This window comes from Gavialis gangeticus, unplaced genomic scaffold (assembly GCF_001723915.1).
Source record: "Gavialis gangeticus isolate Ggan-Ray unplaced genomic scaffold, GavGan_comp1, whole genome shotgun sequence".
Taxonomy (NCBI): domain Eukaryota; kingdom Metazoa; phylum Chordata; order Crocodylia; family Gavialidae; genus Gavialis; species Gavialis gangeticus.
In genome coordinates this window covers 161,522,931-161,534,682 of record NW_017729024.1, presented here as the reverse complement: position 1 = coordinate 161,534,682, position 11,752 = coordinate 161,522,931, and the positions used below count along the sequence as shown (strand labels likewise).

Here is an 11,752-nt window from a genome sequence, read left to right as displayed (position 1 = left end):
CCCTACTTACCAGCTCTGAGTCCAGCTCCAGCTCCCTGCTGCAGCCACCAGGGACTGCCCGAATCATTGAAGTTCTTCAAATCTTTTCTGAAGATTCAGAGAGCTTCAAATCAATTCAGACCTTTTAATTTGTCCCCTGATTCGATTCGGATTCAGAGATTTGGCCACTGAATCGGCTGAATCTCCTCCAAATCGAATCACCACCCAAAGTGTTGGAACAGCCCTACCCTGCAGTATCAACTCCCAAAATATTACTCTTTGCTTGACAGTCTATGGCTGCCAGTTACAAGATGTAAAGGTTCTAGGAACAAGAGCTAGTGCCATGGGAAGCACAGTCAACCATGAAAGCTGTGTTGTCATTGTCAATCAGTTAATGATCAACAACTACACTCTTTAAAAACACCAAGGTTTTATGTACCATGGATCACATTTGGAAACAAGGAAGGTTGTTTACTGCCTTTCAATTGGGTTATGGAGAGAGATCACCTCTGTTAGAGTTATGAAGCCTTTTCTTGTGTTTCTTGAGCTTCATTTTTTCTGTTGATGTGGGAAAGAAGGTGCTCGTCCTACTGACAAATGTTTCAAAGTAATGAAATCAACAGTGAACATATAAGTGACAGTTCAAGACAATAACTGGTAGCATCTTGGCTGACCTGATGGAGTGGTTATGGTCAAAAGTATTTGTGGCAAAGGTGCATGGTGAAGAGATCAAGAACCTGAAATTTGTCGACAATATTGGTCCATTAGATGTGGAGGATGAGCTTTTAGAGTTATGTTAATGTTGTCCAGAGGACAAAGCAGGGTTGACAACAAAGTAAACAAGCAGGGTTGACAACTATTCATATGTTTATGGACAGTCTGTGTTTTAAAAAACCAAAAAACTAAAAATGCCTGTCCATAAATTCTGTTTAAAGATTATGCTCTTCATCTTGGTAGATGGCAGCAGACCATGAGGCAAACTATGGAGGAAATGGGTAGAAAAATGGTGTGTGAGCATTTTAAAGAGAATACACTTGGGCACAAGACAAAGCACAGTGGAGAGAGGGAGTATGACATGTAACTGACCCCTGCAATCATTAATATAGTGCAGGGCAGAGGAAGAAAGAAAGGATATTTCTCTGTGAATGACATTTGGAAATACCAGTAGGAACAGCACATGCAAAATTCTTGCACCTAATCATTGATACAGTAGCAGACTAAATCTCCTTCTTACCCTTACGTCTGTATTTGATAGTCACCCATGAAACACAAGAGTTTTCATCTACTTTTGAATATGTATTTGCATCCTTTCTATATGCAATTAATTAGTGAACACATATGAAAAAGTGTTAACAAACCCAAATAAAAGCAAAGGGATTTTAAGACTTGGTCTAAATATCCCTTCACATATCATTTACTCAACTTTCACTTTCTTGGCTCTTAAGCTGTAATCATTTGACAAATTCTTCAGTCAAAAGAGTTTTCCCAGCTAGACAGGATCTGAATTCCAACAAAAAAAAATAGAGAGAGAGAGAGAGAGAGATTGAAATAACAACATACATGCCTAAGGCTTTCTTAATAGGAATGCAGATAGGAAGGACTTCCTTGATCATAATCCCCTGCTGTTGGAGGCACCCTCATCAATGATTATATAATACCTTTCAGACACTGATCAAGTTCCATCTTGAAACTAGTTAGGATGTTATTCCTAGAGGAAGGCCATTCCATAACTTCATTTCCTTAATGGTTAAAAAACCTCTCATTATACTTCATTAATAAAAAAAAAGGTTTTTTTTCCCCATTTTAAGCCAATTAATTGTTAGCTAAAGCTGAGCGGGGCAGGGAGTAACAGAACTATATCCAGGTTCAAGAATTTCATGTCCTGTTATAAACAGGTAAATTAGGGTGGGGAAACTAAACCAGTTTAGTTTTTAAAAAAATCTTCAATTTATCACATTTTAAAAGTTATATCTTTCTGAGATGTTCAGATTTTAATCTCTGGATAGGCCTGTAACTAACAGCTGAGGTTCTGCAGAAAAGTTTGTTCTTGTATGACTTTTAGCAATAATGGAAGTCATACAACCTTTTTTTTTTCACAAGTCTGTAAATTCAAGGTCTTGATCCAACAGATACTCCCATGTTGGTCCACTGCAGGGCACAGTTTGGCAAATGTAAGAGGTTCAGAGATGTGACCATTTCATTAAATGAATTTCAGTCTAATTAAGCAAGTTTTGAAACAAGAACATTATTACCTGTATATTAATTATGATGTAAAACAGCTTACATTTTAAGAAGCAGGAGTTTATTCTGAAGCAACAGGTGTTAATTCAAATGATTTAATGGAATAAGATAGAATGTTTTAGAAGTTCTGCCATTTTTAGTTTATTGAAGTGCTAGCATAATAAAAACCATATGTACCCTGTCCAGGGCATTTCCTTCTACTTTTACTCACAGTTTAATTTATTACTTAGACAAGCTACTAACTCAGATATGAAAGCTGTAAGAGTCTTTTTTTCTAGCAAAATATATCCTTTAAATACTTTCATACCTTGTAAAAAGCATTAGACATTTGTGGAAAATTATAATTGCTGAGTTTCTGACTAAATTTACCCAAAGTTTGAGAGCTTCCTATATATGCTTTTTTCCCTTTTTTTTTTTGTTAATTTACATCCATATTCTACCTTATCTATTTATCTCGCTCCTTCATGCGTATGTCCGTAGAAGTATAGATATATAAATGTATAATGTGCATATTCAGAATCAAGAGGACTTAGTTCATAATATATCCAACTCAGCGCTGCCATTTAGGCTAGGGACAGACATTCAAAAAGCCTGAGCCTGAACTGATTCAATCTTTGCAGGTTAGTCTATACTACATTCAACCAGATTTATCTCAAACCAGTTTCAGCCAGTTTCAGACTGATTTATGTGCTCTGAACATCTGTTCTGTTACAGGTTTGAACCAGTTTCTGATCACTTAAACTGGTTCATGTGTAATGTCTGTCCCTAGCCTTAGAGATTCAGCCAGCTGATAGATTTCTACAAACCTGCCATTGCTGGTGTTGACAAGAGTGGCCGTAAAAGTCCCAGCTACTGCTCACTTTCCAGCACCCAGGGTACATATCAAGGATTCTCAGGGTAAAAAGAGAGGTTAGCTTTATCCTGGGTCTGACTGTCTCCAGGCTTTGACCAGCGTCAAAACAGGCCCAAGACAATTCTTTTTGCACATAGATTGAATGGCAGTTAACTCAAATTTGCCATGAGCGTCCCAGAAATGAAAACCTTTGTTTTGAAATGGAAACTTCATAATTTAACAAAAGAGAACCAAAATCTACCACCTGGAAAGCTGAAAGCTGACACCTTGCTCTTGCCTTTTGTTTGAGCTAAATTTTGCATTTTCACAGAGCTCCGAGGCACCTCAACACAAGAGACGTTCCTTGCCCAGGAGGACGTGCCATCTCCCCGTTCCCCTGTGAAATCTGAATCATCATAACCAGAAGAAAACATATTTCTACATCCTGCTTGCCACCAGACAGTTTTGAGGTAAAATGAAATGAATTCAAGGTGAAATATGAATTTTAATTTCCACCTACAAGAAATTTTACAATCCTTACATTCTCTAATGCCTGAAGAGCGGTGAGTGCGCCTGAAAGCTTACAAATAAAGAACTTTTTTTGCAGATATCTAGCTGGTCGAATAAAAGATATAACCTCAGCTACAAGTTCTGATTCCAGAAAAAACTGTTATCTTGGATACTTCACAGGGACTTAAAGTGGGACAATGGGCTTGTAGATCTGTAGGATCCCAGGATAAAATGCTTTTCCTGAGAGAAGTCCAACTTCAGCTTTTTACCCTCAGTAATCCTAGTGAGACGATTTTGGGAATGCAGTTCTTCAAACCATAACAGACATGCTCAGGTGGGGATGCATCACCCAACGGTGCAAAATAAATTGAATCTAAACATAATAATTTGAATTAGTCCACCTAAGTGAAGGAGCAATCTGATTGGAGACCCAGGTTGTGATTTTCAAACCTTATGGGGGGCTCTCATCTCTTATGGGGGGCTCCCCCTCTCCTCCTGAGCTCTCCCTTAATTCACACCCTAGTTATACCATAGCAGCTGAATATACTGCTTCATCTTTACCAGCAGCATCTGAAACAGACTGCCAGAGTTATCTGCATTTTTGTTAGAGCCTTTTTTTTTTTAAAAGAAAGAAAGAAATATGAACTGGACTTCCTCAAGTTCAGTTGTCACTTGATTTATTTCTTCCCAGTGATTCTTTCCTTTTTCTCAGAAGTGAAAGCACTGAGGGTAAGAACACGTTTATTTCTCAGCAGAAGCTATATTTAGAGTTTGCTGCAGTTACAGAAATTAAATAGAAGCCCTGATTTGCAAATGTTTTCTTTATCAGGTTACCATCATGCCTCTGGATATGTGCTTAATTGGATGAAAGACCTAATAAATGTCCAGTATTATTATTTTATCATTGAAGGTAAAAGATGCAATAGCAGCTAAGTATTATAGAAGTATTATAGAAATTGTAGAGAAGTAGGGCTAGAAGGGATCTCTGTAGGCCATCTAGTTCAGCTTCCTGCCCGAGACAGGATCATCCCTATCCAAATCATTCTATACAAATCCATAATTTAACCTCTTAGTAAAACTACTGTCAACCCTGACACAACACCAGACATTACATTCCAACCTGCCACACATAAAGCAGGGGGACCATAGCAGCCAATGTCCTGTTTCTGTAAAAGGTTGTTAATATATGTTCAAGAGATTCCAGGTAGAGGGCAATGTCCCAACAACAGAGACAGGCAAAAACTCCCACAGTCCATACCCATCTGACCATGGGGTAAAATTCCTTTTTTACCCCTAATATAGTGATCGGTCTGACCCTGAGCAGACAAGCAAGAACCTCTAGCCAGGAACCTCCCATTTTAAGTCCCAGCAGGAGAACTGGCACACCCCAGTCAAAGTCCCCAGCCTTGGCTGCAGCCAACACCCAAAGCCTCTGAGGAAGGCTTAAAAAACCACAACCCCAATATATGTGTGTGTGGGGGGGGGGGAACCCTGACACATGTAGAAAAAAAACTCTCTAACAGAAAATAAACCCTGACACCAATACAGTATTATTATATCATTATGGTTCACTAGGTCAGAAGGGTCCAACACAGACAGGGTTCAGTCAGTGCTGATGGGAGGAAGGATGGCCCAGGGGTAAAGGCATTCACTTTATACTTGAAAGACATAGGTTTCAGTCCTTATTCTGCTACTAAAATCCTGTGTGACCCTGAGCAAGTCTCAAACTGTTGGTCTCTGTGGGGCCCATGGAGGTGTGCTTGTCATGGGCTCTATCTGAGTACTTATATTTTGCAATTCCTCTAAAAACATCAGCATCATGCTGGTCCAATGGATATGGCATGAATTAATGACAAAACATGACTACAATAAAATAGTCAAAATATTCTCAGTCAACTAAAAAGAACAGTTTTCACAGCAGTGTTTAAACCACACAATAACAACTCTATGCTGTACAGAAGAGTTTGGTGCCTACACAACAGAAGTACATCTAAACCTTCTGCTTCACTCCCAGAGCTAGAAACAGCCATTAAATAACAATGAGCTGGAAGAGCATTCTGGGTATTGGCATGCAACTGAGCATACCAAGATCCCAACTTTGCTTAAAAATTCCCATGTCTGGAAAAAGTAGACATTTATCAAACAATTTGGCCTCAGGCAACCTTAACAGATGTGTCATTTTTTGTTTTGTTTTGATTCTTGCTGCAATTCAGGTCACAGTTAAAAATTAAGAAACAGTTGCTGTGTTTATCGTGGAATCTGATGTGTACACTACATGAGAATGGGGCATAATTAACAGCCCCTGCTAGAAAGATGGGCATTAATTGGTAATAAACTACTGCATGTTTGATATTACTTTAAGGGCAAGCAGTTGAGTTCTAATAAATATGATTTCTTCCTATCACTGCTGCTTATTGTTCATTTCTTAATTTGAATATGTTAGAAAGCATTTTATTAATAGTCCTGTTTTTATTGGAACAAAAATATCTACCAGAAAAATGTGGTGATGGATAAATTTTAAAACAGAAAGAAGAGGGGATATAGGAAAGAAATGACAGCTGGCTTGTTTCACAAGAGTTCCATGGTCCTCATCAACTGGATTTTCCTCTAGTTGTGAGATGGGTGAGACAATCTGGATTTCCTAGTGGTTGTCCCACATCCCAAAGCCATGTTTATCCTGTTTCCTTCCTATGTACCAAGAACTCCAAACTGTGGAATAGCAATATCAGCATTTACGTGAGTCAGTCACACAATCACAGGTACAGGAGACAGTTGTCCAGTTACATCCAGGGAGCAGAAAGGGATATATTAACAAAATATGCATAGGAAAATCTCAGTCCAAAGCTCCTTTTGCACACTGTTTCCATTTTATTGGGAGCTGAAGTTGCAGTCCTAAGAATGCAGAAAAATATTGGCTGCTGTACTCACACCATTGTAGAAACCCACAGCTGAACATAAGAAGGAGCAGGGTGTAATAGTGTCTGACCCTTGGAACCAAGGGCCGTTATTCTTTTTTCTGTGTTTTGCAACAGCTGAGAATATATGCATCAACTTTACCAAAAGGAGTGATGACAGGCCTTTAGGAGGTTTAGTTTCCTTTACAGGAGGACAGGGAAGCTTAAAAGAGTTGTGACCTTACTGCATATTGTTCCTATACTGCCAAAGAATCAGAATCAGTGTACAGATGTACAGTGCTAGAAACCAGATTGTCCATTTCATGTGGGCGCAGAAAAATGCAATACAAATAATGCTATATATCCTTATTCATATTAATCATGGGGGTTAGTGGGAGTCACTGTAATTTGAAAGTTTCTCAGAACAGATGTGTTTTTCAGAAACCTCTTGAGGCATCATGCCTGCCATGTTAATGGGAAGACTGTTCAAGTTGTATTGTAATAAGAGGGTGATAATAAAGAAATTACAAATTCAGGAGTGGGTGAAAGAATAAAAGGAATCTGTCAGGACAGCGATTTGGGAGGACTGGAGTATGATAAAATAATAACTGATAATAATATTACCTTCTATAGAGCTTCTCATCAGCACCTCTCAAAGCACTGTACAGGTGAGATTGGTATCATTCCCATTTTACATTTAGGAAACAGAGACACAAGGGGCGCATCTACGTGTGATGCTATGTCACCATAGCAATGCGCAACAGCGACATGTCATTGGCAGGCAAAAACTGTTACGCTGCAGCTACGTTGCCATGGCAACATACTCCCTCATTATAGCATGCTGCTACGGCGACATAGCATCTAAAAATAACTGCACCTCTGGCACAGCATGGTACAGGGTGTTACTGTGCCGTCATTTATTACTTCCTTTTGGACATACTAAATGACAGTGCGGTAACAACAATGCCAAAGGAGCACATGTAAATGCACCCAAGGAGAATCTGTGACTTGTCCAAGGTCAACCTATAGACTAGTAACAGATCCAGGAATAGACCCCTCATCTCCAGAGTCCTAAACCAGTGCTCAGTCCAGTAATGGGTATAGGAGCAAAAACCATGGACTTTATAGACAAATGAGAGTGTCTTGAAGGTGATATGCCCATATGGTAGGTAGAACAAGAATCATGAAAGCCAACGCAGAGAGTCCAGAAAGGATGAGAGACCCAGCAGAGTAAGATGAGAAGAAGTGGTTCAGAGCAGGACTCAAAGAGTAGGAAGGGGCAACAGCCAAGGCAGGATCTGAAAAAAGTTTAGACTAAAATACTGGCAAACAGCAACAAGAGTGAAGGAGATGTAGGGCTGGACTGAGGACAAAAGGTCATGAGCAGAAAACTATATCTGTGATTCATATAAATTTGAGAGGGGATAAAAGAAGTGAATACAAAGATATCTTCGCGGGAGAGAGGAGACAACTGAGCCTTCAGGAACACCAGCAGAGGTGAATGGAGGAGGATGTATAGGCTTCAAAGGAGGCACTGAAGAAAGGGGTAGAACCAAAGAGCAGCAATAATAAGCGGGTGGTCAGCATCAACAGTATTGAAAACACCATCGGTCTCTGATGATGACTGCAGACTAGAGACTCTTAGACACGAGTAGGAGGAGGCTAGCTTATACCTTAAAACCAATTCTGCAGTATGGTGGGTAAAAGGTCAAAGGGACAAGAGGGGCAGAAGATCACAGAAGAACTGGAGGGCCGAACATGCAGGTGCAGTAGAGCCCTGGCTTGAGCAGTTTAGAAGCAGAGGAAGGGGGAAATGGAGACAAGAAGCCATTTGGGGGTATGGCTTCATTTACATAATGAAGATGGAAAGTCCTTTAGGAGGTGGGAGCACATTTACATGCCGCTTACTCTGCGTTTTCTCTGAGCATGCTGGACTCTTTATTCTTTCCTTTTGCCGTAAATTTCCCTTCTGCTGACAGCAGAAGTAACTGCTTTTATGGCAAATAAAATTTACTGCTTTAAAAGGTTTAACTCCATTTTCCTGTATGTGCATTTGCAGGATAAGGTCAAAAAGACAGCAAAATTCCTGGTGTTTGTAAAAAAGACTTCTTTCATGTTTTCTTCCGCCAAAGCAGACAGAAAGAATGAACATGTGCTACTGGGGAAAGGTAAAGGAGAGTTTGAGCTTTTTCTGAGGGAATAAGGATCTCTTTTATTTAATGTTTTTCATTTATTGCTATTAAATTCTCCTGGTATTTTTCAGGTAATAAAGTGTATATGTGGAAATCGAGGCATATTGAGAAGGGTGAAGAAGGGGAAGTTGTTGTTTTGCACATCAAAGAGTTTTATTGCTCTGTTTTAAACCAAGCAAATCTGCTTAGGAAGGTGAGTTCAGCTGCTTTTGCTCTCAAAGACAGCCAAGAGCTGGTCCGAAGGCACACATAATGTCACGGCATTTCCCATAAGGGGCAGAGTTCACTTCTGCTGCTTTCATTCATTATCTGCAGCTGTTGGGAAGAGAATGTAGCGCTGAACACAGCGCGAAACCAAAGCACAAACATGATTCCAGCATGAAGCTGCTCATTCTTTAACCAATAAGAAGGTTGTACTTATGGCAACCCCAGGCTGTCCGGACAAAAACAGGAAAGTACTGCAAAATGTTTCCAAGCGCTATGTACTGATAATTACTCTGTATTACTTTTTGAGTAAACCTAACTATTGTGCGTGTCTCACAGATCCAATGAAATTCTCTACCCTAAGAAAAATATATATTCTAATATAGTGAACATTTTTCTGTGTTTGTTTAAAATCAAGGAAATGACACCACTAATGTACATGAAGCAGTTTACTTAAGGGGTCTGCAGAACAGAACAAAGGCAGGAACTTCTCTGAGGTTTAATCCCAGGGCTGTTCTGCACTGCAGAGGATCTTACTTTATAGTTACACAAGTAAAGGCTGTAGTATAGAGCTTTTGCCTGCAAAACAAGTCCTCTTGATGGCTGTATTGTTAAACCAACTCTCCCTACAACATAAGCTGTAATAGTAAATGGATCCTCTAACCAATATGTTGCAACTATACAGGGAGGTTTGGCAGTGTGGTTGTGGCAGTTGGCAATGTAGGGATTTTTCTGATCCACAGTGGCATAATGTACCAGCAAAACTTTGTAGTGTGGACCTTGCAATGGTTATTCTTTTGTAAAATGGGGCTAGTATTTTTTAGTGAAATTATACATTACACTTAGACCGTGCTAACGGCACTTAAAACGTGAAGTTTGCTAGAGCTTCTTAACTAATACTAAATGCTCTTGAGCATCTCAGAGTTATACCACTTCAGACTAGGGTTAATGCTGGGATGTACCACCTAACTAATGTTAGGGTAGCTTCACTTTATCTGTGGACATAAAAGCAGCAATTTGCAGTCCTCCAGCATCCCAGGATGCACTGCTTCCAACCCCCACTCCCCCTGACCCAGACCAGGGATAGAGCTTCAGCCTAGGTGTCCAGACTCCAAGTCACACCTCTGCTCAACAGCTTTTTAGTGGCAAGTCTAAACTGTATGGCAACAAACAGTATTAACCCTTGTGTGATAGCTCACAGCATGTCCTACCTTTAACATCGCTTCTACAGATTTAGTATGGCCTAAGTATAATGCATAACTTGACCCACTGTCACATAATAAGCATAGATTAAACATGTGATTTTGAACTATGTAAACACCAAGCATTGTTTTCAGTGCCAGCCTGTGTAGCTTTCTGTAGTGTGGAAAGGCCTCTGTGCTAAAATGAAGAGGGATCTGTATACTCCTCTGAGACAACAGTATTTGCATGATCGTAAGAAGGAGGAATCTATAATGTAGACGTCGGGGGTGGGCACCCTGAGAGATCTGAGAGTGGTCAAGGTACAACCAGCCCTAACCGCAGCTGCAGTAATTAACAGTGCTGTGCATCATCCTATTGCCAAACTTACAGACCTGTGGGAAGCTCCACAAGCTGGATCTGGAGCACAAAGCTACATCATCTGGCCTGCAGGGCTGCCCATGGGATTAGAAATTTGGGGTGAGAGGAGCAGCAGCTGCCACAGGTCTGGAAACTACAGCAATTAATGTTGCCACCACCAAATCAGAATCCAAAAGGTCTTGAAATATTGGAAGCCTGGTTCAAGAAGTAACTGAGTAAAGAGAAATACAAAGAATTGTGTTTAGGAAGGAAAAATGAAATGCAAACGTACAAAATGGGGAATAAGTAGCTAAGCAGTAGTTCCGCAGAAGAGGCTCAAGTGTACCAAAAACTGAATATGAGCCAACAAATGATGCCACTGCAAAAAAGCAAACCTCATTCTGGGATATATTAATAGGAATGTCATATGAGAGACATGGGAGGTAATGATTTCTCTTTACTTGGGTCTGCTGAGACTTCAGCTGGAGTATCGTGTCCAGCTTTGGGCACTACACTTTCAGAAAAATTTAAATGCATTGATGAGTCTATAGATGAGCAAAAAGAATGGTAAGAGGTTTGACCGATGAGAAAAGGCTGAAAGAGCTGGAGGGTTTTTTGTTTTTATATTTACACAGACACACATATATGCCTGGAAAACAATTGATTGCTGTCCTCAGTAACAACCTTTTACATATTGTTCCCACTTTATGTATATAAATAGCAGAAGAAAATAAGGAAGAAAATGGAACTGCTGTTGCAGTGGAGGTGGAATAGAGATTTAAGGGTACTATAGGTATAGCACCAAAACTCAATGTATATTTTGTCTCCATTTTCTATAGAGACCATGTTGACTATGGAGGTAAATGCATATGGGTAATGGGGATGAGGGGAATGGGTGGAAGAACAAGGAGCTGAATGTACTCACACTGGGGGGACCGGATAATTCCCATCCCAGAATTCTGGAAGTACTGAGCTATGAAACTGTAGGTCTAGTAACAAGAGCTGTTAATTAATCATTTGGGTGGTACCAATTGGTTGAGCAAATGTCTCTATACTCAAGTTGAATAAAAAAGCATTTTGGGCAACTGCAGGCTTGTAAATATGATCTCAGTAAGGCTTTAGAACAGAGTTTAAAAGAGAAGATAATTAGAGAGATGGAGGTAAAAGGTAGGTCATGCCAGACTGACCAGATAGCATTTTTAATAAGACAGTGCTTTTCTAATGTGGTAGGTAAAAATGCCATAGTTCTCATTTATTTGGATTGTTTGATGGCTTCTTTTTTTGAGAGCTATATCACGTAAATCTACCTTTCTACAATTTTCTGTGAGGGTTGCACTCCTTTAATCTTGCGTGTCATGCTA

The 11,752-nt window shown here is 39.8% G+C and overlaps 1 protein-coding gene across 1 annotated transcript in view; it reads left to right on the top strand.

The window, feature by feature from the left end:
• TARS (threonyl-tRNA synthetase) overlaps nucleotides 1-11,752 on the top strand; it is an 82,104-nt gene that overhangs the window by 17,373 nt on the left and 52,979 nt on the right. The window contains exons 2-4 of the mRNA XM_019517992.1: nucleotides 3,384-3,522; nucleotides 4,392-4,472; nucleotides 8,720-8,841. Of these exons, the coding sequence (XP_019373537.1) occupies nucleotides 4,427-4,472; nucleotides 8,720-8,841 (168 nt within the window). The 5' untranslated portion in view covers nucleotides 3,384-3,522; nucleotides 4,392-4,426. The remainder of the gene's footprint in view (nucleotides 1-3,383; nucleotides 3,523-4,391; nucleotides 4,473-8,719; nucleotides 8,842-11,752) is intronic.